The sequence below is a fragment of the Malus domestica genome, chromosome 08, assembly GCF_042453785.1.
Source record: "Malus domestica chromosome 08, GDT2T_hap1".
Taxonomy (NCBI): domain Eukaryota; kingdom Viridiplantae; phylum Streptophyta; class Magnoliopsida; order Rosales; family Rosaceae; genus Malus; species Malus domestica.
In genome coordinates, this window is record NC_091668.1 from 9,790,741 (window position 1) to 9,818,686 (window position 27,946).

General features: G+C 34.3%; 2 protein-coding genes and 1 long non-coding RNA gene across 7 annotated transcripts; 2 read left to right on the forward strand and 1 right to left on the reverse strand.

Moving 5' to 3' along the window:
• The first annotated feature begins 1,125 nt into the window (after positions 1-1,125).
• LOC108171853 (carotenoid 9,10(9',10')-cleavage dioxygenase-like) lies at positions 1,126-2,317 on the forward strand. Its single transcript, XM_017328560.3, has 5 exons — positions 1,126-1,317; positions 1,606-1,679; positions 1,799-1,935; positions 2,040-2,101; positions 2,210-2,317. Exons 1-5 carry the CDS (start codon positions 1,126-1,128, stop codon positions 2,315-2,317), a joined length of 573 nt encoding a protein of 190 aa, XP_017184049.3.
• Positions 2,318-14,803: 12,486 nt separating this feature from the next.
• On the forward strand, positions 14,804-27,587 carry LOC103441165 (carotenoid 9,10(9',10')-cleavage dioxygenase 1-like). Of its 4 annotated transcripts, none has more exons than XM_070827129.1 (13): positions 14,804-14,936; positions 17,750-17,905; positions 18,012-18,117; positions 19,055-19,323; positions 19,489-19,668; positions 24,958-25,036; positions 25,646-25,727; positions 25,819-25,881; positions 25,994-26,132; positions 26,419-26,749; positions 26,854-26,915; positions 27,024-27,188; positions 27,321-27,587. In XM_070827129.1, the coding sequence occupies exons 1-13, from the start codon at positions 14,829-14,831 to the stop codon at positions 27,435-27,437; spliced, it is 1,857 nt and encodes a 618-aa protein (XP_070683230.1). In that variant the 5' UTR covers positions 14,804-14,828; the 3' UTR covers positions 27,438-27,587. The 4 variants fall into 4 exon arrangements, 3 of the variants coding, with proteins under 3 accessions (XP_070683230.1, XP_070683232.1, XP_070683231.1); XM_070827131.1 differs by lacking the exon at positions 14,804-14,936 and adding an exon at positions 16,309-16,492; XM_070827130.1 differs by lacking the exon at positions 14,804-14,936 and adding an exon at positions 16,309-16,471.
• LOC139198422 (uncharacterized) lies at positions 22,062-23,963 on the reverse strand. Of its 2 annotated transcripts, XR_011583883.1 has the most exons (4): positions 23,794-23,963; positions 23,224-23,376; positions 22,808-23,107; positions 22,062-22,289 (listed from the first exon to the last, which is right to left on the reverse strand). It is a non-coding gene; the product is annotated as an uncharacterized lncRNA (long non-coding RNA). The 2 variants fall into 2 exon arrangements; XR_011583882.1 differs by having other exon boundaries at positions 22,062-23,107.
• Positions 27,588-27,946: the final 359 nt, after the last annotated feature.

Sequence of the window (27,946 nt, forward strand, 5' to 3'; positions counted from 1 at the left end):
TTTTTTTTTCTTTCCAACCACCCCTTAAAATAATCGCAATAATAATTCATACGTGTCATGAACTAGTGATCAACGGAAATCAATATCCTCGCCTCTAGGGTATTCTCGTAATTTCACATTTTAAAATTTATAAAATAATAAAATTTTGGACGGGTTGTCACAATAAACCAATTAAGAATTATTTAAAAAAAAAAGATTTGTTAGATTAGGAAGCCAACCTGGTTCGAACTCACGCCATGGTGCAAGGGTAACACTCATCTCCACTACTGTGGTAGATGGCCACTTGCACCAATTAAGAATTTAAAAACAAACAAATATGAAGTTCAATATTTATGATGACGTAGAAATATAATCAAGGAATTATAATCGATATATAATCCAACACAAAATTTTAATAAAATTTCAATCTTTGTTAAGGATTAAAATGAAGAAACATACATATTTAGTGCTCTATATAGCCCTTAATTTTCACTTTAAATTATATACTAATTATTGGTACGTATCGTCACATACTTAGTTCTCTTTTGTTTTCTTTTCAGTGTTCCAGAGAGCTCCCGGCTCAGAGGAGCTAGTCATTCACGGATTTGACGCAGTAAACCATATATGGAAATTGGAATAATTTCAGGTATTGTGTTGCTTACACTCTCTAACAGCCATAGACCTATGACTGTATGTAAGACTCACCTATATTAGAAATTGTGAATACGGTGTGAACAGTTAGCATTGCACATTTCATAAATATCATTTAGAAATAATCTAGGACTTCAAAATAACATAATAGACATTAGAAAATTTGATGTGTCGCATATTTTCCCCTTGCTCAGCTGATGGAAAGGAGCTAATTCACAAAGTAGATCTCAAACTCAGCAGGAGCAGCTTTTTCCATGAATTAGGGAGGGATCACAGAGAGGTATTCAAAGCAAGCGGTAATAATTTTTTGTTAATCTCTAAGCAAACTTTTGCCACTTAATTAACTCAAAATCATGCATACTTTGCTTGCAGGTATAATGTACTCATGGATTTTCCTCTAACTTTTGACATAAACAGACTCGCTAACTGAGGCCCGTAAGTGACGCATCCTTCATAGTTCCACTCTACACTTTCTGATTATATCCCCATGAAAACATGCATACAATGTTCTTAAATATATTGCTTGATGTGCTGGTTTTGATATGCAGATTATTAGAGTACAATCATGAAGGATATGCACGAATCAGTGCGATGCCACACTACGGCAATGCAGATTCAATACACTGGTTTAAAGTTGAACCCAATTGCACATTTCACATAATCAATAGTTTTGAAGATGGTGATGAGGTAACTTAAACAAATTGGCAATTTTATTTGAACTTTCACTATTTTGGAGGAATAATAATCCAGTAATTACTATTTGTATACATAAAACTGAGATGCATTTTTTGACATGCTGTTTAATAGAGGTGGGTCGTTCCGTTGTATGTGAGAACACTTATATTAGAGTGTATATCAGCAAATGAGTCATTTTTGTGAGTCTAAAGCTTTGCTCGTAATAATCAGTAGACTTCTCTAATTAACTTGGAAGCCAAACCGCATTTGGTATCTAATTTTTGTTTGTTGGATGAGCAGGTTGTAGTGTGGGGTTGTAAAGCTCTGGACTCAATTATACCAGGACCTGACATGGCATCGACACAATTTGGGTGGTTGCCAAGAAAATTTAAGCCTACAAGTCCAAGTAAAGAAAATGATCATGATACTATCTCATCAGTCGACGATGGAAACTTATTTTCTCATGCTTATGAATGGAGTTAAACATGCAAAGTGGGGAAGTCAATGAGATATATCTCACTGGAAAAAGGTTTTGTATGGATTTTTCCATGATCAATGGAGCTTTCTCCGGCGTTAAAAATAGATATGGCTACGCCCAAGTGATTGATTCCGTCGTAAGCTCTGCCTCAGGTAATTAGGGTTAATCTTTCCCAAACAATAACTTAACTGCACTCTCTAATTAAATTGCTCTTTCTCAGACCATTAATGGTTATCTATGGCGGTATGTCTCTCAGGCATGCTCAAATATAATGGTCTAGCCAAGCTACACTTTGAAGAACCAGCTGATGTTTCTTTGGTATAATCAATTAGGCCTAGACATGTTTTCATTATAATTTTTCTCCTGCAATTTTATGCATGAATATGTGACTAACATTCTTTATTACTTTATTTCATGGATTACTAGAGTAGTGAAGGCCAATTAGAAGAGGCAATAAAGGTGGAAACTCACATGTTTGAGGAGAACAGCTTTTGCACTGGAGCTTGTTTTGTCCCAAAACAAGGGGGGTTTTGAAGAAGATGATGGATGGCTTATCACTTTTGTTCACAATGAAGATACCAACATATCTCAAGTAAGTATATCTATCTATAATAATATTTAAAGTCTTGTTTTTAGAAATTTTGTTATTTTGTTTAGATTGATTCACACTTATATGCGTTGAAGTGCTAACTAGTTAGTAAATTTAATATATTTTCCTTTTAGGTTTATGTGATCGAGACAAAAAAAATTTCCAATGAGCGTGTTGCCAAAATTACATTGCCCTGTAGAGTTCCATACAAATTTCATGGAGCTTTCATGCCAATCTCATCACCCACTTAGGATTAGTTTGGTATTGTTATGCTTTTTAAAAATGTGTTTTTATTGTGTTGTCATAATAAACTGATGTAAAATAAAGCAGTTGTTTGATTGGTAAACTCTAGTTGTGAAGTGATTGTAACAACAACAACAATAAAAAAGAAAAGAAAACCGGTGTGAGTTTTGGTAAATTTGTTATAAAGGTGTTGTGGTTGTGTGAAGTGATTGAAATAAATATGATCGTGAATATTAGATTATTGTTGCCGAGGAAAATAATTTGATAGAGAATAACAGAATTCTATTAGAGAAATTCTTGGTGTGTTACAATGTGATGCATACTGTAACTATCTTGACAAATTATACAAATACTCCTAATTTAATAAGGAGAGTCAACTGAAGAATGAATTGTCTAACGGTTACAATAGATAATTGAGGACTGAATGGCCTTCGCACTTATACGTATGAACCCGACTATCAGACTATGGGCTCAACAATCTCATGGAGGGTCTTAAGGTGAAATTAAAGTTCTTATCTACAAATATAAGATACATGTGATGCCTCAGGTCTAAGAACTATATGCATACTACAACCATAAGCTTTGTAACACTTAACATGTGGTAAGCTTCCATACGTTTAACCTTCTTGGACAGTCAGTGTTCAATGAACTTGTCCAACAGACAAGCACCTGTATATCCATCACGTGTCCAGCATGTAGGGGTGGAAAAAAATCCCGAAAATCTCAAACCGTATTGAATTGAAAAAATCCCAATCCCAAATCAAAAAATGTCCCAAACCGAAATTCTCAAATTTTTTTGGATGATATCCCGAACCAATCCCGAAATTTTAGTACGAGATTCGGGATTGTCTCCTCAATATTTCCGGAATGCCATATCGAACCGAAAATATATATTATTTATTTATTATTTATATATATATACATATATTTTTTTATATACTATATATATATATATATATATATATTTAATTATAGTTAGAGTTAATGTCAACCATTGGATTGATTCAAAATGATATGTGCCATCCATTCATTGTTAAGGTTCTCCAGCCTTCTCTCTCCATCGCTTGTTCATAACTTTCAATTCAATTGAAGCCAACCTCCCTCCTTCAGCCACCGAGCCCTTTCCTCTCTGTCTCGAATTCGAAGCTCAACTCCAGCCAGTCATTGGCCCACCACCACACCATACTATTACTATCGTCTCCGACTGTGGAGCCTTCTTTCACCACACAGAGCCACCGCTTTCTCTCTCGCGATTCTCTCTCAGGATTCTCTCTATCAGACACTCAAAGTCTGAGAGTTATCTTCATCTAGTACACTGTGCACCGATTCTCCCCCAAATCAAGTCAATTTTGGAATTAATTTAGGGTTTGAAATTTAATTTAGGGTTCGAATTCTAGATTAGGGTTTGTGAAATTTGTTCATGTTTTGGATTGGATGTTCATGATTCCAGCCCTTATATAATTTCTATATTTATGTTTGGGTGAACTGCTGATTTGGTCCTTGAATTATCACCTAAGTGAAAATTAAGTCCCTGAATTATTTTTTCAGAAAAATAGGTCCTTAAACTCATTACAAATAGCCAATTTCATCCTTGCTATTAGATTTCAAGCTTTTCCATCCAATTTTCTGTTAACTTAGGTCATGTGACTTCCACATGACACAATTTGAAGGATAAAATCATCATTTCATCACTTATGAAACACAAGAAACATCCATCTCCTCACTTTTCCCACTCAAATTTTCCCAAAATTTGAAATTATAAAGCCTAATTTGCAACTTTTTAAGCTGGGAATCTTATACAAACATTAAGGGCTTTCGATTTGACCATCCCAAAGCAAATTTCAAGAAAATAATTTCAACTCTCAACAACAAATTTCATTAAAATAATTCCATACTATATTTTCTCTATTTTCAATCCAAAAATAAAGTCTAAGGCACCAATTCGACTTCATGCCAATAACATAACAAAACAAGGTTAGGCAAGCAAAGCAAGTCATGAACTGCCTTTCTTAAGTCCTAGGCAGTGTTTTACAAAACACTGATTTGTACCTTCTTGGTTCTCCAGTTATAACTAATTGGCCTTGTAACTTCCTCTTGGATGCATCATAGATTGGTGCTGGGATCCCCCTTCACTTGTAGTCCTTGTAGTCTGGACAACATGACCTCCTCTTTTAACTAAACTTTCTCTACGACCCTATATGCAAATATCAAACATATATTCTTGGGTAAATTACCCCTTAGGTTTGAGGTCTATTATAACCTCATACAACATCTTTAAAACATTTCACTTTCATACCTCACGTACCATTTTATTTCAAAATAATACCTCCATTAGATTTTCCATCCATTTCTCTGTTAAATGCTGACGTGGCTGCCATGTGGCAAAAAAATATTTTTTTTTAAAAAAAAAAGCCAAAACAAAAACCCAACTGAAAGCCGCAACCCCCAACAAGCCCATAAACCCTCACCTCCCTTCCCCCTTACATGCACCTCCCTCCTCCAAGCCCAGAAACCCCCACCTCCCCTTACCCGCACCTCAATTCCCCCTTACCTCCCTCATCCCTCCCCCCCCCCCCCGAGGCCGCACCTATCTTTCCCCGATCACCGGCACATGCTCGCCTCGTTGCAGACCCATACCTTCGTCCCTACATGACCCACCTCACCCTCGCACCCACACCCACCTATTCTCTCATCTACACACCCCAGGTACAGGGGTCGGGGGAAAAAGATGAAGATGGGGGAGAAGAGAAAGGGAGGGGGGAAGACGGAATTTGTTTTAGGGGTTCATGGGGTGCACATAAACACCTTTAAATTAAACTTCAGGATCGCTGGGGATATGGTTTCTAGTTTTTTTTTTGGGCCAGGGGGTAAGGGCGGGTTGTGGGGGTTTTGGAAGGGAGGGGAGGGGTGGGGGTGGGGAGGGCCGCCGGGATGAGGTTTTCTTTCTGGGTTTTTTCTGGTTTGGGGGTTCAATGGGGTGTTTCAGCTCTTTTTTTTTTTAAGAAGGTTCAAGTTCTTTTAAAAAAAATAATTATTTTTGCCACGTGACACACATTTGGCAGCCACGTGGCACAAATGTGGCAGCCACGTCAGCATTTAAAATCTAACGAAGGTATTATTTTGAAATATAATGGTATGCGAGGTATGAAAGTGAAATGTTTTAAAGATGTTGTATGGGGTTGTAATAGACCTCAAGGCTGAGGTGATACTATGTAATTTATCCTATATTCTTACTGCCATGCACATTGAATATTAATATCACTGATTCAATTTCATGAAAAGAGAAAGAAAAAAAAAAGAAAAGAAGAAACAGATGTGCTTACAACTTGTAACTTGGCCTTCCTCAATGGTCTAGTTTGGGATGCATCATTAGAGGTTGTATTTGTCTCTGATGGTTGCCTTGGATTAGCATTTGTGGGCTATATCAAATGAAAAAAAAATTAAAAGAAGATATTCACAAACACCTCATGCAATTAATTTCTCTCATTTCAAAATCATACTGATTGCAAGTATACTACAAAAAAATCATACCCTTCCCTTTGTCCTTCTAGCTCTACCTTTTCCCTGCATGTAAGAATTTGTTTCCATTAGTTGAATATATCAATAGAAGGAATACATGGGTTACAATATTAAATACTTACTTGTCCATTGTTGCTGCCTTCTCCTTGTTTTAAAGGACATTTGGAAAAATTATGTGCATCTGAGCCACAAACTAAGCAGTACATGATTATATCACACATCTTCAATTTAGTAGCACCTTTTAGTATCTCATCTTGCTCTTTATTCCTACTATTTTTTTTGGTCTTCCAGTTTGCTTTCGGTAATAAGGAGGCTTAATGGGTCTATTAACAGTTTTTTCCCACAAATCTTGGCCAGGTATTGGGGAGATAAAATTCCATAAGCTCTGTCATATGCCTCTTTTTTGTATGTTGGGTTTACATAGTCGATTGGACTCCTCTGTTGTCTATTAATTGCGGCCACAACATGACAACAAGGAATACCACATAGGTCCCATTTTCTGCATGAACATGAGTGTCTATTTAAATCCATTACATATTGCGCCCCATACATGTGTGTCACCTGAAACTTGCCTCCCCCAGCATTTTGAGCAATGCAGGATCCACTATCTTGAGCAATCTTTTCCAAAATCTTAACAATTTTAGGTCCAACCTATAAATGCCATTTCTCCTCTTTTTATTTCCATTCTTATCATCAAGTAACTATGAAGAAGTGTTAAGAATGAAAGTGTAAGTTTCAGGTGACACACTTCTCTGTAACATCAAGTAACCTACAATATAGGGAGCCTTAACATCAAGTAACCTACAATTTTAGGTTACACTTCTCTGTAGTATTATCAATATAGGCTTGTCCCTTACTTCTAGAATTTTAGAATTGAAGCACTCACACAAATTATTTAGTGAAATATCACACTTAGAACCAATGGAGAAGTGTAACCTGCTCCAATTTTTAGCTGGCCTTTTTACCAACCGGTCATATGCACTTTCAGATAGTACCAAGATCTTATCCATCTCTGTTTGCCATGTAGGAATAGTAGTGGCCCTAGCTGTAGCCTCTAGCCTTTGTTTTAGTGCCAAACTACCATAACCATTTGACCTGAATTGATATGAAGGTGCCTAATACAATGTCTATGCTCTACATCAGGTATTAAGTTCTCAATAGCTAGTCCTAAGCCCCTTTGCTTGTTTGTAATAAATATCCATCCATTTCCATTCAGTATGCCAACATCTTTAAAAAAAATATCAAGAAACCAAGTTCAGGTCTCTTTATGCTCAATTTCAACTATACCGAATGCTATTGGGAACATGCCATTATTAGCATCAATCCCAATAGCACTAAGAAGTTAACTTGGATGGTTTCCCTTGATGTGGCAGCCAACAAACCCAACCATAGTCCTACACCCTTCTATGAATCCCTTCTTGCAAGCATTGTAGCATATATACATCCTCTCAAAAATAGGATTATCATCTCTCAATTTTGTCTTCACTATCACTACTCCCTGGATTCTGAACCTTAACCTCATGACAATAATCCCATAATTTACCATACTGCTCCTCAATGCTTCCTTGTATTTTTGCAGCGGCAAATGACTTAGCTGTGTAAACTTGATCCTTAGTCACATCAATGTTGTAGTGCTTTCTCACCATTTCCATGAAATTTGAAACAGACATGTTAGGATTTCTGCTAAGATCCTTATCAAACCTTTCACCCAACCAAGTTGAGGTTGCAAACTTTGCCTTTTACTCTCTACCACAAGTATAACCTTCGATGAATGTCTTAATCCTAAAAGTCAGCCCTCTTTTAACTCTGCTTGCATACAACTTCCAAGGTCAAGGTTCTTCTTCAGATTCACCATCATAGACCATCTTAACACTAACAGTGTCATTTTTCTCAGGTCTAACCATCATTGCACAACTATTTTCATAGTAATTTAAAGCTTCTCTACACTCTCCAACACTAGGAAATTCTAAGCCCAAACAAAGTTTTGAATCTCTTAAGTCATGATCTCTATTATATTGTTTAAATCTTGGGGCTTTTAAACTTTTCGACAATTTCAACTTATTTTCTTGCTCAGATTCAGACCCATGCAGACTATTAAGCTCCTCGGTATCATACTCATATGTTTCCTCCTCACTTGGTTCTTTATACTGCTATTCAATATCTTCTAGTACAACAAATCTATGAAACTTATTGTCATCTTCATCCTCACTTTGCTCATAATCACTGTACCTGAAATCTTCATCATCTTCATCAGGTTCTTCTACTTCATCAACAACATCATCAACTTCTAGCTCAACATCCACCAAGGCGCCACCATTAACTACATATTCTTCTCTATCATCCTCTTCATCACACTCATCATCTGCAACATACTCTCCTTCATGGTCTACATAACCAACGTCTTGAGCAACATGTGAACCCTCAATCAGAATAACATCTTCAACATTGATCTCAGTTATAGCATTTTGCAATGATGCTTGAATCTTTATATTATGCACTTCTTGTGACTTATCTGTGAGGTAAATCACTATTATGCTTCTTTTGGTTACACATTTTGCACATTGAAAGTAATCTGCATCACAAGCAATAGGAACCCATCCTTTCCTTTTCTTCATATAAAAGAACTTTGTAGTCTTTTTATTTTACCCAAGATACTCTACTAGCTCCCATAAGTCCCACATGGTTATACAATCTTTACTAATATTGTCCTTCCAATGCACTTTTTCCCCCAAGTAAAAGTCATCCACTAAATAACCCCCATGGTGAATTTCAAGGGAGAATAAGTTTATTGCAGCTGCATAGTCAGTAAAAGGATAGTCAAATACCACAACTTAGTGAGCCATTATTGGATGTGGACATGCCTAAACTAATATCACCGCAAGGTTTATTTCTCTAAAACAATGAAGGAATGGTTATGCCAAATGAATATGCAAAAATGGTATATGCCAAATGAATAAGCAGAATATGTATGAATTTGTTTCAATCACTAAGTCAGCAAAACCCCAAATCCCAAAGATTCAACCACAAACCAAAAAATTCAATTTTTTTTTTTTGTCAAACAGATGTCTTTCTAACTCGGACACCAATTTAATTTGATAGTATCAAAATCCCTAAAACCTAGTACAACAAGGGAATCTATGCAAACATAAAAAGAGACAACATAACTTAATTTTTATTGAACCAAATTAAGTACTCAATAAAAATTCATTTGATGAACCAAATTAAATACACTTACTGTAACGTGGAGGCTCCCCACCATCTCTGAGTTGGAAAGGCATTTGTTCATTCAACCAACGTTGAAAATTCGTCAAGATTAGTCTCTGTTTGAGAATTTTTTGAGCAAAGGTTTGAAAATCGTCTTAAAGTGCAACGCACCTAGATAATCAACCAAGCGCAAGAAAAGCCGAGGAGCGAAGCAGGCGCTGTCTCTCTTCTCTCTTGAAAGAGTCCTAATTACCTTAAAGACCAACACCAGAGTATAGGCATAGAAAATGATGATTTTACATTTTTACATATGTCATGTGCAAGTCACATGACCTAAGTTAACAGAAAATTGGATGGAAAAACTTGAAATCTAACGGCAAGGATGAAATTGGCTGTTTGTAATGAGTTTAGGGACCTATTTTTCCGAAAAAATAATTCAGGGACTTAATTTTCACTTGGGTGATAATTCAAGGACTAAATCAGCACTTCACCCTTTATGTTTACCATTGGGTTAAGGTTTATGAAAAAAAAAATCGATTTAGGAGTTTGGCTATGATTTGCTATGATTTGTCATGGTTTTTTTTTTTTTGTTAGGCAGCTTAAAGACTTTTAAAATTTTCAATTGGCAACTATAATTTATGGTTGTTCTTGAATTTTTTGATGTTAAGCTGAAGTAAATGCAGAGATGTGAATAATTTTCTTGCTGGTAGGTTCCCGATAGGTATATATGTTGTGCAGACAAACCTGCATTTTGTGATGCGATGTTCCTCTCAAATGTGTTGTGTTTCTCCATTTTTTGTTTACTTCCATTCCACGGAGAAGTCACAATTAAGTTGTATATTATTAGTATGATTTTAAAGTTTGCATTGTCCTCTCTTTAAGAGCACCGTGGTTGAATTATGTGGTTGAATTATGTGCTTTAATTTACACAGATTTCAAAAATTTTATCATGTATGTTTCATTGTTTTGTCCAATTGTAGGTTACTCTTCTTACCCAAAACTCAAAAACTTCATCACACAATGGAATGCAGCAGCAACAATAGGAATTATAAAGGTGTAAATTTTAAGTCATGTTTTCTCCACAATTTTTTGCTTATTTATTTATACTTTTCAACTTTCTAATTTGTCTTTAATGCTTTAATAGGTTTTCTTCAATTTTTCTCTACTACTTTGTCTTGAATATTTTAATAGGTTTTGTTCAATCTTAAGATTTATAGCACTGACTGCATCATTCCGTTACCCGCTGTAATTGACAAGTGTATTAGATTTGCTCCAATTGACACTAGGAGGTCTTTGTATAAGGTGAAGTTGGCTGTGAATTGAGCTTAAGGAGATAGGTCCTCGGTTTGAATTGAGGCTTTTTAAGGTTAGTACTGTATCTTCATTGTTGAGAAATTTGTGCTTCTTGCAAGGATATAGCATGGGTTTCATTTTGCAATCACATGTTTGTGTTGTTTATGTCGTATGGACATTAGTTAGATATGAATTCTCTTTAATTGTTTCCTTTTTATGAAGAGTACCAACAAAAAGGGGAAGGGGTCAACAATCAACAATAATAAGCATGGTAAGGGAGCAACCACAACTATCAACAAGATCAAGGGGTCGAAGGGGCCAACAATCTTCATGAACTTTAAGCTTTTCTTTTTGCTTTTGGTTTGTAACTTAATTTATTTTGAAACTTTGGCTTGTAACTATTTTTTTTTTTTTGCTTTTGGGTTTGTTACTTACTTTATTTTTGTTACATGCATGTGGAATGTTGAATTTAAATAGTTTGATAGTAGAATATATTTGAAGAACAATTCATAATTTCATATTTCAATTAGGTCTCTATGATTGCATAGATTGGTATGTATAAAGTAAAAGGCTCAAAATAGATTGCATTGGTGGCTCCAAATAGTTTGCACAAACACACATATAACATATTTGTACGTATAACAAATTAGTATTTATGAAATTGGGCTGACAATTTCAATCTAAAAGGCTAAATTTTAGCACAAAAGCCCAATATGTCAAGTTTCAGCCCAATAGCCCAAAAAAAAAAATTAATCCGGATTTATCCTGAAATACCGAAAATATTTTGGGATTCCTGAAATTTAGGATTCCCAAAATTTTGGTTTGGGATTGGTCTTCAAATTTCCATCCTGAAAAATTTTGATTTGGGATTTGGGATACTAGTTTCGGTTCGGTATCCCATACCGAACCAGCTCTACCAACACACATAGCACAAGACTATGCTAACCTTGATGCGGAATACACTGACTTTTCGGATAATTAATGTCCAATTGATTTTCCAAACAGCTAGGAACTTTAAGAACTAAGTGACTATGGAATACAAGTCTCCTTGTCCGGTTGATTTTCGGATAATTAATGCTCAAGTTGGCTCAATGTTAGAACTCAACCTATTACTCTTTCTTATGTAGTATGTTAAGAGAATAGTGTTTTCAACTTAACTTAGTTCCTAACATGCAATCTAAAATGGCGTGTTCAAAGATTTAACAAGTAGAAATCATTAAGAAAAATAGTTTAAGTCATCACAAGGCATCGTAAGTACTAGCGTTGTCTTACTTATCCTAGAAATTGGTTCACATGTTAATCGCAATTAACAAGTACTACTCTAGAACATATGTAGGTCCTCATTCGACAAGGGCAGGCACACACATATTCATAGCGTTAGAATCCTAGATATGCTTACTAAGTATGCATCCATAGAAAACAAATAAAGAATTCATCAATGAGACAAGTAGTGAACCTTCATCCATTCATAAAAGTAATTCAAACGAAATGTCATAACAAATTTGCAATCATATTAGGGGCTTCAAAACAGGCCCTAACTACTAAGAATTTAGTTACACATTATTATCAAATAAAACCAAAAGAAAGACATGAGTTTGAGAAGATAAAACCGAAAGAAGAGAATGCCAAGATTTCCTCCTTCCTTTCATTCCTTCCCCAACGCTGCTGCCTTACCTTTTCATCCTATTCTATTTTTTTTTCTCCTTCTCTTCTTTTTTTTTGTTGCAACCTGCATCCTTTCGCCTTTTTAACTTGCTGCTCCATTTTCTTCTCCTTAACTCACCCACTAACAGCCATTTAGTGATGGTAATAAGTGAGAGGAAATGGTAAAACAATTGTAACTCTTTGGGTTACCTTTATGCCAATTACTCCCACTTAATCCTCATCTTTATTTCCATTTCCTCTGATATTTGAATAGGTGTCAACTGGCTTGTTCTTGGCTGCATCAGTTTTGGCTACTAGATTTAATGGATTTATTGCTTTCAGTTACAAACTGCTTAGCCTCTTAGGAACCTTTCAGTGTTAAAACGGCCATAACTTCTTCTAGAAAACTGATATTACAATATGTGAAATGCTCCCAAAAATAGACATCCGTAGCTTTCCACGCATATAAGGCTCATTCTCTAATTCATTCCAAGCTGTTCACAATTTGCTTTCAAAGTCAGCTGATCTGCACAGGCAGTTTTGACGAATTTGTTACTTAAAATCTCACTGGTGCTATTTTTCTTTTCTTTGCTTGAAAAATCCCACAAAATACAAAAACAAAGTAAATAGCTCAAAAATATAAGGAACTAACTAAGAAAAGATAAGTGAATTTGATGTAAAATATATATAAATGTGAGCTTATCAATGCTCAATATGCAAGCTGGTACAATAGGTCCTACCTACATTCTTCATCTCAAATTCCATCTTCAGGTGGGTAGCAATCATTGGCATCTCTTCTGGAGTTCCAATAAGGTTCATGTCATCTACATATATTGCAATTATCGCAAAATCAGAAATGGTGATCTTAATGAACACGCATGGGCACAATTTTGTTGTTTACATATCTTATTCCGATCAAGTACTCACTTAGACGTTTGTACCAAATCCGTCCATATTATTTCAAACCATATAGCGAACACTTCAACTTAATTGAAAACATGTTCCATGGTTGAGCATGCATTGATTCTGGTATTACTAGTCCTACTGGGACTTTCATATAAATCTCGGTATCTAGATCCCTATATAGATATATAGATACCACGTCCATAAGTTGTATACTCGGTCTTTCGGAAACTACTAAATCTCGGTATCTAGATTCCTATATAGATATATAGATACCACGTCCTACTGGGACTTTATTTTAATATGGTAGTTTAATTCTATTAACCAAATTAATTCAATTAAAATAATAAATTATTGAGGGGGGTAAAAAATAGGCTCATTCGGTTGGAGATGAGTTTTTTGTCAAACGGCTATGTTTTGACCTATAGCCTTTGGCCCCCTAGGTTGGAGATGGTATAAAATATGGCATGGCACTGTTCATAAAAAAATAATTTCTTGCAAGGCTATAAGGCTAAACATGGTCATTTGGCCCCTTACGGTTCATATTACCTGTTAATATTAACGAGTCGAGTTCGGGTCAGCTCATATTACCTGTTCATTTTAAAAGGTGTTACACGACACGACCCGTTAAGATATCGGATATGACACAAATGTCAGGTCTAGAAGGGTCCTCGCATCAAAGTTTATTAGTTTTTTTTCTTGTTTTATTTTATTTTTTTATTTTTTGACAAATGATAGATTTTGTTAGATTATATGTTAGATTAGCCACTGACGGGGTTTGAACCCACGTTGTCGTGCAAGGGCTCAACATCATTCTACCATTGTAGTAAAGGGCCACTTGCAGTTTTTTTTCTTATCATATTAAACTTTTTATTCTGTTTATTAATGTTATAGTCATCTTCATTAAATAAGCTATTAGGTTGTTTATTGTTAAGAAAAAATTTGGAAAACCGTTAAAGGTCCCTCATAATTTTTGTGTGAAGAAAGCCCACCCTTGTCGGCCAGTGGGCTTATTTAATTCTACAGCATACTCCAAGGCTTTCAACCACTAATCGAGAAGCATTAGACACGGAAAGATGCTTTTAAGCTCAAACGAATCTTCATGTTTTTTTTTTTACTTAAACAATTAATTAAAGGGTTTGATATCCACACATTATTTTTTACTTCTCACACACCGTTCTAATTTTCGGCCGGCTGATCGAATGAATTGAAGAAAATCAACGAACAGAAATTAACAAAGAATGTGTGAGAAGTAAAAAAAGATGTATGGATAACACACCCCTTAATTAATCCAATGTTATGATAGAGATTAATGTCCAATAAGATACTTTCTTCATACTTATCCTTACGATTATTAATTTATTATTTCTCCAATTATACTCTCTCCAGTTACATCATGTCCAGTTACGCCCTGTCCAGTAAAATCATATTGAGACCGTAACATTTTGTCTTGAGGCTCAAACGTCGTGTATCATGTGAATTTAAGATTTCAAGGTTGTTTTTGCTATGTATGTACTTGTTTGCTTTGTATGTACTTGCTAATAGGACCAAACCAAAGACATTAGGGAATCTATTCGATATATTATATATGTATGTATGTATATAGTTGTAAGCCGTGGCTCTTAGAGATAAGGACGCAGAAAGAGAGATATGGCTTCATGTATTCCATTTCAACTGAACTGCTCTTCTCTTCAGAAGAAGTCTTCTGCCTCTGAAAATCTTTATCACTTGAAGAGCACCCTCTCCTCAGCTTTCATGGTGACTAGTGTACTTGATCTCATTCAATTGTTCAAATGCATATGTGTGTGTGTGTGTCTTATAAACATTTGGGTTCTCTAGAGAAGCCCTTACAACACTTATTTCCTTCACAAAAACCCATGTCGTTTTAAATATCCAAATAGAACCCAAAATTTAAACAAAGTATTTTTTAGGATCAACTATTACATTTCTTTTATTTGTTGACAACCAATTATTTTGCATGTATATATGTATTAGGCACATTTTCTTATTATTTTTTTTATGCAAAATGTAGGTAATTAATTAGTTTTTAATCAAGAAAATTGTTATTTAGACTCCAAAAATCTCATTTGCTCTAAACTTTCTATAATTAGAAAGAAAAATACACTTGTGAGGAATGTAGAATGAGATTTTTGAAATGCTAATGACAGTTCTCATAATTAATTAACTAAAAACATTCTTTTATTTTGCAGATAAATTATTTTTCACGTATTTACATATATTAGGCATGTTTTGTTATTAGAGGTGCCTTGTTATTAATACTGAAAATGTGATTTTACCCCTTTAAATTCATTTTTTTTTTTACATAAAACCTACAATAATATATTTTTATAACAAAAACCTAATGATTGGGCTTCACCTAAGCGAATTACCCAATCAAGATTGTGTATAATATTTAATATTTTTCGGATTCCCCAAATTACCCTCAATTAAGTCATTATAGCATTTTATGTTGATATCAAAATTAAAATGGAAAGCTTGTTTATTTGTTTGTAACGTGTGTAATGGCTTTGAAATTTTAATTGATGTAGGAATGGAAATTCAAAACGTTTTTTATTCAACAATAAATTTTCAGACTAATGTACCCTATTGATTTAATAAAAATACCATGCTTCTTTTTTCTTTAAAATATGTGTCTAGTATGTTTTGTTTTATTTTTCGAATATCAATGTACCTTTTTTTTTTTTTTGAAAAGATTAGTGTACCTATATTTTAAGTAAATTATTTTGAATGCTACTAGACTCATCTCATTGTCTTATTTTCCCATCCACATTATTATTTCACCCACTATAAAATTTTAAAAAATTAAAATGCTGTTTTCCCACCCACTATTATTCCTAAAATAACCTTTAATATATTTAAAAAAAAAACCTCGATGTCCATCCTTAATCACATCACCGCACCTTCATTATACTCTAGCCGCACCAACACATGACTTTCAATGAAACTTTGGATTTGGGTGGTGGGTCAGGGTCCGGCTATTGTGGTCTAGTTGGTGGTTTGCCTTTTCCATGCAGGTTGTTGGTTCTCTAAAACTTTGGATTCAAAACAACCTACCAATGACTTTCAATGAGGTTGTGAGCTTCTTGGTGTTGGAAAGATGGAAGCATTTTAGGGAAAATCATGAGCTGGTGCTTTGATGCTGCCTTTCTTAAGCTTGAGTGCATCTTGTCGAATCCAGCCCCAGTTGACACCCAAACCCCTCACACCTGCCTTAAATTCAGGCCTTACCAATATCCACTTTTGCAGATCGGTGTCGCCGAGAACGATGGGAGGTGATTACTTGTTAGTGGCAGGTCACCACGTTTTCTCTTTTCCCCCCTCTCTTATTTCGCCAGCCGTACAATCAAATCCACTCAATCGTGGCCGTTACAAAAATAGTAGTGTTGATTACTACGTAGGACCACATAGGGGTTTAAAAGTCTTTTGATAAAAGGATAAATATGTCATTAAAATTTTCATTAACAAGTGGGTGGGGAAATAGGTCAATGGGATGGGTTTAACAGCACTCATTATTTTGCATGTATTACTACATATATTAGGTACATTTTGTTATTATTATATGGTGTGTGCAATCAAACAACATTCTTCTATTTTGCAGGTAAATTAGTTTGCATGTATTATTACATATTTAGGCACATTCACTTCTAAAAATCTCCGCCTAGTGCAACCTAGGTCCCGCCTAGGTGCTAGTCAGTTGGCCATCATCCCGATTAATTCCTAGGCAATTGAAAATTAAAAAATAGCCCTTGGACTGCCTAGGCACCCACTAGCTAGCCTGAACCCTGCAATCCCCCGCTTAGTTCTTGACTCTTAGTTAGACAGAAAATAGATAATTTTCATTTTGCATATTATTTTTCAATAAATTGTAAAGACTTGTTGAATACTTGGAAAAGCAATCATGATATGCTTGTTTCTCATGTTTTCATGTTCTAATGCTTTATAATGTATATGTCATATTGCAATTTAAAAACTCCAATATAATTATATAATTTTTAAGTACAAGTAGACATTTATTTATATGTTATATAATAAATTTAATTAAAATTAAAGAAAAAACTGCATAAGCCCCTGCCTAGATGCATAGGTGCATGACCCTACCAGCCTAGGCCATGTCAAGATGCCTAGGCGTCTAGCATCTTTTAGAACCTCTGACACGTTTTGATATTAGGGATCTTTTAGACATACAATTTCTTTTTTTTTTTTTGCATATTTCATATTGTAAACTCAGTAATATTTAACAAATGAGAATTTTGTTTCATATGCGTGTTATTTGAACTGAATTAAATTTGTGAAAAAGATATGATTAAGATTTCATATAAAAAAGACTACAAAGTCAAACTTAATTATGGATATTGCTTTAGCTGTAGCCTAGCCATTGAGTTTTTGTTAAGTCTAGCTTAATTATGGATATTGCTTTAGTTGTAATTTAGTCATTGAGTTTTTGTTAGAACAATTTATCATGGGGGTTTAGCAAGTGAAAGAAAAGTAAATTTCAAGGGTATAATTTTCAGTAAACGGTTCTTATACCCGACTTGATCAACTATATGTAGAACAAGATTCAGCCATTTATGATGGGAAAAATGGAACAAGTCATTCCCATGCAAATAGATGTCTCCAAAACTTTCAAGAGCACTTCTGACAAAGTGTTGGACTTCTTGGTAGATTCAATGTTCGAATTCGTCGATCAAGAGTATCTTCCATCTCAGGTAGCTTACTCACTTTCAGGCACTACAATAACTAGTTTCTCACAAATTAATGCTGTCCAAAATTTCAATTTAATTAGTTTGTAACATTCTTTGTTGATAAATGTAGAGCAACTTCAGGCCGGTTGATGAGTTGGGAGGAGTAGTTGCTGTCACCAGCAGCATCAGAGGGAAAATCCCAGATGATTTTCCAGAGGGTGTCTACATAAGAAATGGTCAGTGCCAGTCCTGTTCTCAAGGAAAACATTAACCTATAACAAAATTCTGCCGTACGTCAACTTAATATTTAACGCTTGCTTAGATTTTTTTTGGTTTTATACATTTAATTATGTGTACACAATGTAGCAAAGGTTAATACCTGTCCTGCTCTCTTAAGGTTCTTATTTTGAGAACCTATGAGGACTAAATGCATATTGACCACAAGATTATATTAGCTTAGATTAAAATGCTTAAAATATTTCACAACTTAATAAAGCAAAACCAACTTAAAATCCATGAATCATTAAAAACCCATTTTCTCATTTTGCTTTATTAATTAAGTTGTTAAATATTTGAAGCCATTGCATATAAACTAATATAATCTTGTGGCTAATATGCATTTAGTTCTCATCTATCCTCAAAATAAGAACCTTAGGAGAGTAGGACTAAGGTTAATATACATGCACATAAAGCTAAGTTTGGAAGATTTTTTATCACGGTGTTGATGAGATTTGAACTCATGAACTTCTCAAACAAAGTCTAACGAATGAACTCGGCTGACTAGTTAAGCTTGGTATTATATTTATACTAAACCAACTAAGTTTTCATTTGGAGAAAAAAAAAAAACTAAGTTTTCAAATAGGAGTTTTTTTCGTAACGTTTCTTTATTTGGAATTATACATTATTGTGTTAATTATCAGTTCAACACAATACTGGTCAAAATTGTATTTTCGCTAGAAGAAAAACTTTGCTACCAATATGATTTACAAATCAGAAAGGAATTATATTACTAGATGCTCCCTACAACTTCAGCACTAAAAACAACTGGGGATTCAGAACTAATTGGTGACCACTCAGTTGTTTGAATTATTTTGTGCATGTGGATGTATGGCGTTTTATTTTCAATTTATATTTGTTTTTGTGTCAAATTTTCAAGTTATATATATTATGTAGGGCCAAACCCTCTATTTGGAGGATTTAAATCGACAAGATCTGTGTTTGGAAGGTCAAGTCACATATGGGTTGAAGGAGAAGGTATGCTACATGCTTTATATTTTAGTAGGGACGGCGACGTCAATGATGGAGGCTGGACTGTCCGGTACAACAACAGACACGTTGAAACGGAAACGTTCAAGCTTGAAAAACAACGAAACAAGCCATCTTTTCTTCCCGCCATAGGCGGGGACTCGCCGGCTATTTTGGCCGCTTACCTCCTCAATTTGGTAGGCATGTTAACTTATTAACGTAGTTTATTTCGGAACCAGCACCTTCATATATCTCTTTCATATACATTATTAGGGTTTTTCACATCTATCAACTTAAAGTACATAATTTATAACCCCGATAATTATAAGTTTCCTCTTATTAGTTCGTGATGCTTTTTCCAGTTGAGGTTTGGCAAAGTGAACAAGTATTATAGCAACACCAATGTTTTCGAGCATTCGGGGAAGTTCTATTCCGTAGCAGAAAATCACATACCTCAAGAGATTGACATCATTACATTAGAAACTTTAGGCAACTGGGATTTCTCTGGAGCTTGGAACAGACCTTTTACCAGCCACGCTAAGGTATATCTACACACACACACACACACACACACACACACACACACATATATATATATATATATATATATTTGTTGGTTTCTATTTTATTCTTCCAATTATATACCCTTTTATGGATGTTTGTATTGAAAACCGATTTTGTTTTTTTCTGTTAACAATCATAGACATCATCATTATAGCTTATGTGCAATTTTATTTGAACCTATTATAACTTCTTTCTACACCTAATTTAAACTTTAAGCATGAATTGACTTTTTTTTATTGCATATACCATCAAGTACAAGATGGAAGTAACAATAAAACTAAAATTTGTTAATAAACTCACACTCAATAATTAACCACTACCATCACGCATATTTTATTTTATCGATAGAAGGTGGTTTTGGAGTTTTGAAACCTCTAACTAAGGCATGAATCGATTTATGCAAATTTTTTACTGCACTGATCTCGGTAGCTATGCTACGCAAGTTTAAAGAACCTAAAGAAGCATGAGTCATACATTCCGCATAAAATTGTTCTTGCCAGGGCCGACCTTGAGATTTTAGGGGCCCAAGGTGAGCCACTGAAAATGGACCCTCGAGTTCTTAGGCACTATAATACGTTATACATTCATATAGTTTCTTTTTTGGGTGAATAATTTCTAATTATTAATTAATTATTATATCAATATCACCAGGTTTCGAACTACAAACACCTAGAAACATTACACATTCTATTTGCACGGTTGAACCACACTAGCAACTCATTTGGTAATTATTATGCCTTACTCTTATTAATTTATATCATATCTACATCATATATACAAAAAAAAATTGAGGCCCCCTATGCGGCCGCCTTATCCGGCTGCCTTCAAGGCTGGCTGGCTCTAGTTCTTGCCGAGGTTGTATGTCTTTTTTCAATGTATTCAAGTCCAAACTATTAGGGCCTCTTAAGGGTTCTAATCAGGGAGTGCGCAGTTTTTTATTTGATTTCAATTGTTTAGAGTTGAGAATATAGGTTTATACGTTTCAAGTAAAGGCTAGCAACGCTAGAAGCTGAGAAGATGAGTTTCTGGCCGGTCTCGCAATGTAGATGGTGGTGAAGCCTCCCCAGCCAATTGGGTTTCTTGGAAGGTTTAGGCAAATATTATAGTTCAACTTCCATGTTTCCCACATCCTTTCATACAGTTTGGTTTCCCCTGCCAATTTGGTTTCCTCGAAGGTTTAGGTAAATACTACTTGCGCCAACTCTTTCATGCATTTTTAACAAATATTATAATTCCACGTTCCACGTCTTTCTCATCCTTTCATGCGGTTTCAGCAAATATTATAAAGGGAATATTATTATTTTCTTCTTCATGTTTTCTCTTTTTTGTTCTATACTAGATATGGAGAAGTGTAGTAACAATGGGATTGAGTAGATGAGGATGGAGGCTTAAAGATTTTCATAGCAGTATGTCAAGTTCAAGCCATATAATCCGAAGGGAAACTAAAAAAAATATTATTATTAGTATATGGAAGATTCATAAACAAGTAGAAACTTCACCAAATATTCAACTTGTCCACAGAAATCGAATTCCAAAAAGCTTTCATTCCTATAAACAAGTAGCAACTTCACCAAATTATTGAATTTGGGATTTTATTTTCTAAATGAGTACCGTGTGTAGAAGAATTTACATTTTCAATTGGATTTGTGTTGATAGTTTAGGTAGTAAATTCGGATTTAAAGAGATATTAATTTTTTAATAAAAAATAATATAGATGTAAAGAGTAAGTTGTGTAGACAAAGGTTATATGGGTTCATATAAAATTTGCTATAGCTTATTTTTAGGTTGTATATGATATTTTGTTGTAGTGTTTTTATTCTTATTCAAATTTCACCTCACTAGCAATTTGTAATTCATTTTCTAAAGTTAAGAGGGTCATGTTTAAATTTTCATGCGATCATTTTTTTCGATCATGAGAACTTTTTATAAACTAAAAAAATGTATTAACTAGATATGGTTATTTAGATGCATAAGTTATGATTTAGGTTTATTCAAATAGGTATATGGTGCACTCAAGTAGGTAGTAAGATTTAGCTGCTTTCAAATAGATACTACACTATTAGAATTTTGGCTTAAGGTGGTGTCTATTATCAAGAATGGACACTGACACTGGTGGCAAACCTCAATTGCCACCAAACAACCACTAAATAGAAGTCCATGACCTATATAGAAATCTCTATTGTTACAATCACCACCAATAAGATAACAGTGGCATAATGAATAGTTACACCTTTGAAATATTATATAATTTTTATATATCGGTGGCCATGTTGTAATATGTTTTTTTTAAGGGCCCATTAATCTGGGCACCCAAATATATATAGTTATAGTTATTTAGTTAGTTAGTTAATAGACTACATAGAATTGCATGTTTGCTGTAATCTTCCATAACTAATCACATATTCAAGAAATCAGGTCTAAAAACAATGAGCTATACTAAAAAACTAAGAAACTATTCGTCAAAGTACGAAACAGGAACCAAATTTGAAGGAAATTGCCACTTAAAATGACTTCACATTTTCTTGAACACCTCCAAACATGTTTTTTAATTGTGACATGCTCCTCGTAATGCTTGAGCCTCAGTAATTGCTATCTCTACCTGCAAACACATAAGCACATGGATCAAATGACTAAAATATACATAGAAGTATATATGCCCTTACAGTTTTATTGTTTCCGACAACCTGCATAAAAAGCATATGCTTGCGAGTATGAGTCTCTAACATTCCACACGAAAAACTGAAAACTAATGTGGCAAGTACATCAACTTTTCAGTAGATAAATTTATGAGTCTCAACATTTCACAAGTGATATACTTGCGAGTAGATAAATTTTCAATCAATGGATATGGTTATCAATTATGACATCCCAAAAACATTCTAAAGGTAAAACTCACTGTTTTGAACTAGTGGCTTGATGTTATCAATTTACATCAAAGTGAATCATTTATTTAATTTTTGGGTCTTAATATATTACAAATTCAACATCAACACAAGCACCAACAAATTTCAATTTGTTCTCATTTCTTTTTATTCCTTTTTGTTCAACCCAATCAACTTCCTTGAGAAATAAAACAAAGGGTAAAGAGAGAAGGAGAGAGTTCCTAGAGTTCCCAACCTGGCTCAACTTCGCCTTTGGAAACTAGGCACTAGAAATAGAGATGGACTTGGTGAATATAGATAGACTTGGGGGCTCTGAAAACTAAGTAATAAGATAAATTTGTTAAGATAAATTTGATATTCCAGCACCAATGTATTGTTTAAGCAGTCGCTGAAAAAGGTCACGCTCGTAACCAGTTGAACTACTAGGTAACCAAATGCATTCCTGAATCGGGACAAATGCGAGTTTTTCAAATCCCAGGTAGCCAATTCCTCCAAAACGATTTGGCGTGTCGACTTCTTTCAAAACAAGGAGATTCTGTATAAAGATGAACATGTGGAATATTATGAACAAGAGTGGAAGATAAATGAGATTGCCTAACATTGTTGAGCAACAAATAATGTGCGAGAGGGAGGGGGAGTGGGGGCGCATACCTCAATCTGAATGCCAAAGGTATGGTCTTCATAATAGCCAGGTTCATCTAACAATCATGCCCTTCTGCAACGGAGTCATATTACCAAATCGAAAGCTAAAACCTTGAGTTCCCTCGTGAATATTTAATGCAGCTCCCACACCATGCCCAGTTCCTACCACAATTAAAGACAAAAGTAAAAATAACCGAGGGGTATGAATTCTGTGTCTCTCAGGTTTTCAACACTTAAAAAATTAGAGGGCATAATTAAGTATAAATTTAACTGAGATCAGCTCAAATACATCCAAGCTTATCATACAACTCTACAACTAGCTAACAAAAATATAGACTATCCAATTTTGAAATTCCAGTTGATCGATCACAAGGCATCAAAGGTAAAAAACAAACCCCTTAACCATCTAAACCCTTTTGCCTCCAAAAATCCCTAAACTACAAATTTTACACAATTTGCTCCAAAGTCATAAAAAAAAATACTGTGGAATCCCAAAAAATATCGATAAATCTGAGAAATTAAACAAAAAAAAAAAGAGGAAAACTTCATTGCGAAATAGGAAAAATATAAAACAACTACCTTCTTATAGCATTGATCTGAGGAACAGTGAAGACGATGGTGCTTCCTCAGAATCTCAAATCCGATCTCAGACTTCATCGACTCGACGAGTTTGAACTCCTTCAGCTTCTTCAACTCCATCTGAAGCTTGTCTTGCTCTTGGCCCTTCGTTTGGAGCTCTTTCTTCTTGAAAATTAGGTTTGTCTAACTTTGTATTTATATGGGCGGGGTGAAAGTACTGTAGAATAGGATTATTAAATGAAAAAAAAAATTATCTTTGACAGAAAAAAAAGAGAAGAAGACTGAAAAGGAAATAAAAAAACGTCCCAAAGTTGAAAAAACATGTAAAAAATCTTTGGTGTTAAAATTTTTATAGTTTGACACTAATGAGTGGTGTTTACAAAGGTTAAACCCACCATAATCGGTGTTAGGTTAAAGACACCAAATTTTGACAATGGTGACAGTCCAATTTACAAAGCCACTGATGAAGAAGGATGTCCTCAAAACGGTGCCCTATAGCACATTTTCTAGTAGTGCTATAATCACATATTTAGGTGCATTAGGCTAGGTATTACGATTAGGTACTATGATTTAAGTGCATTTGATTATGTACATTATTTAATTTTGGTATTTTTATTTTCTCCATGTTTTGGATGATGATATTGAATATTTTGAATTTATATATTTTTTAAGTTTTTGATGTATTACTGATATTGTTTTTGGAAGGTATGTTTAGTGTTTGAGAAAATCAACCAATAATCAATGCCAAAAATTGTGCAGCAGAATAAACCAATTAAGATTTTTTTTTTTTTTTTAAAAAAAGATTTGTTAGATTAGATGTTAGATTAGAAGCTAACATAGTTCGAACCCATACTATGGTGCAATGGTAACACTCCTCTCCAACACTATGATAAAGGGCCACTTGCACCAATTAAGAATTTAAAAACAAACAAATATGAAGTTCAATATTTATGAAGATGTAGAAATATAATCAAGGGACTATAACGATATATAATCCAACACAAGATCTTAATAGAATTTCAATCTTTGTTAAGGATTAAAATGAAGAAACGTATACATTTAGTGCTCTCTATAGCCCTTAATTTTCACTTTAAATTATATACTAATTATTGGTACGTATCGTCACATACTTGGTTCTCTTTTGTTTTCTTTTCAATGTTCCAGAGAGCTCCCGGCTCAGAGGAGCTAGTCATTCACGGATTTGACGCAGTAAAACCATATATGGAAATTGGAATAATTTCAGGTATTGTCTTGCTTACACTCTCTAAGACCAACTTCAATGGTGGGCTAAAAGCCAAATTACCTTCCAAAATTTCTCCTCAAACCCAATCCAACCCAAAGGGAAATTTTGGGCTAAATGCTAAATGCTAAATACTAAACCAAGGCCAGATTATCCCCAAAATTTAGCCCAGAAATCGGAATTTAAATTTTTCAATATTTATCGGAATTTAAATTTTTTTAGATTAAAATGTTCATAAAATTAATTTACGATAGTCTACATATTTATTTAAAAAAAAATTAATTTTTACAAAAAAAAAAGCCTAAGTTCATTCTTTAATAATCCCCAGCTAAAATTTTAGGCTAGAACGATTGGAGCAGAAAAACTGTTTCTGGGCTAAAAGCTAAATTTTCCAGGCTAAAATATTTGGCTTTTAGCCCAACCATTAGAGATAGTCTAACAGGCATAAATCTATCACTGTATGTAAGACTCACTTACTTTAAAAATTGTGAATGCGTGTGTACGGTTAGCATTGCACATTTCATAAATATCATTTAGAAATAATCTAGTACTTCAAAATAACAAAGTAGACATTAGAAATTTTGATGTGTCACATATTTCCCCCTTGCTCAGCTGATGGAAAGGAGCTAATTCACAAAGTAGATCTCAAACTCAGCAGGAGCAGCTTTTTCCATGAATTAGGGATCACAGAGAGGTATTCAAGCAAGCGGTAATAATTTTTGGTTAATCTCTAAGCAAACTTTTGCCACTTAATTAACTCAAAATCATGCATACTTTGCTTGCAGGTATAATGTACTCATGGATTTTCCTCTAACTTTTGACATAAACAGACTCGTTAACGGACGCCCGTAAGCGATGCATCCTTCATAGTTCCACCCTACACATTCTGATTATATCCCCATGAAAACATGCATGCAATGTTTTATGTATATTGCTTAATGTGCTGGTTTTGATATGCAGATTATTAGAGTACAATCATGAAGGATATGCACGAATCGGTGTGATGCCACGCTACGGCGATGCAGATTCAATCCGCTGGTTTAAAGTTGAACCCAATTGCACATTTCACATAATCAATAGTTTTGAAGATGGTGATGAGGTAACTTAAACAAATTGGCAATTTTATTTGAAATTTCAGTATTTTGGAGGAATAATAATCCAGTAATTACTATTTGTGTACATAAAACTGAGATGCATTTGTTGAAATGCTGTTTAATAGAGGTGGGTCGTTCCATTGTATGTGAGACCACTTATATTAGAATGTCTATCAGCAAATGAGTCATTTTTGTGAGTCTAAAGCTTTGCTCGTAATAATCAGTAGACTTCTAATTAACTTGTAAGCCAAACCGCATTTGGTATCTAATTTTTGTTTGTTGGATGAGCAGGTTGTAGTGTGGGGTTGTAAAGCTCTGGACTCAATTATACCAGGACCTGACATGGCATCGACTCAATTTGGGTGGTTACCAAGAAATTTTAAGCCTACAAGTCCAAGTAAAGAAAATGATCATGATACTATCTCATCAGTCGACGATGGAAACTTATTTTCTCATGCTTATGAATGGAGATTAAACATGCAAAGTGGGGAAGTCAGTGAGAGATATCTCACTGGAAAAAGGTTTTGTATGGATTTTCCCACGATCAATGGAGCTTTCTCCGGCGTTAAAAATAGATATGGCTACGCCCAAGTGGTTGATTCCGGCGCAAGCTCTGCCTCAGGTAATTAGGGTTAATCTTTCCCAAACAATAACTTAACTCCACTCTCTAATTAAATTGCTCTTTCTCAGACCATTAATGGTTATCCATGGCGGTATGTCTCTCAGGCATGCTCAAATATAATGGTCTAGCCAAGCTACACTTTGAAGAACCAGCTGATGTTTCTTTGGTATAATCAATTAGGCCTGGACATGTTTTCATTATAATTTTTCTCCTGCAATTTTATGCATGAATATGTAACTAACATTCTTTATTATTTTATTTCATGGATTACTAGAGAAGTGAAGGCCAATTAGAAGAGGCAATAAAGGTGGAAACTCACATGTTTGAGGAGAACAGCTTTTGCACTGGAGCTTCTTTTGTCCCAAAACAAGGGGGTTTTGAAGAAGATGATGGATGGCTTATCACTTTTGTTCACAATGAAGATACTAACATATCTCAAGTAAGTCGATCAGTATATAATAATATTTGAATTCTTGTTTTGAGAAAATTTGTTATTTTGTTTAGATTGATTCACACTTATATGCGTTGAAGTGCTAACTAGTTAGTATAATTTAATATATTTTCCTTTTAGGTTTATGTGATCGAGACAAAGAAGTTTTCCAATGAGCCTGTTGCCAAAATTACATTGTCCTGTAGAGTTCCATATGGATTTCATGGAGCCTTCATGCCAATCTCATCACCCACTTAGGATTAGTTTGGTACTGTTATGCTGTTTTAAAATGTGTTTTTATTGTGTTGTCATAATAAACTGTTGTACAATAAAGCAGTTGTTTGATTGGTAAATTCTAGTTGTAAAGTGCTTGTAATAACAAACAAACAAAAAAAACAAAAAAACAAAAAAAACAAAAAAAAAAAAAACAGTGTGAGTTTTGGTAATTTTTTTATAAAAGTGTTGTGGTTGTGTGAAGTGATTGAAATACATACGATCGTGAATATTATATTATTGCTGTAGAGGAAAATAATTTGATAGAGAATGATAGAATTCTATTAGAAAAATTCTTGGTATGTTACACTGTGATGCATAATGTGGCTATGTTGACAAATTACACAAATACTCCTAATTTAATGAGAGTCAACTGAATAATTGAGGAATGAATGACCTTCACACTTATACATATGAACCTGACTATCACACTATCGAGCTAGGCAATCTCACTGAGGGTCTTAAGGTGAAATTTATGTTCTTATCTACAAATA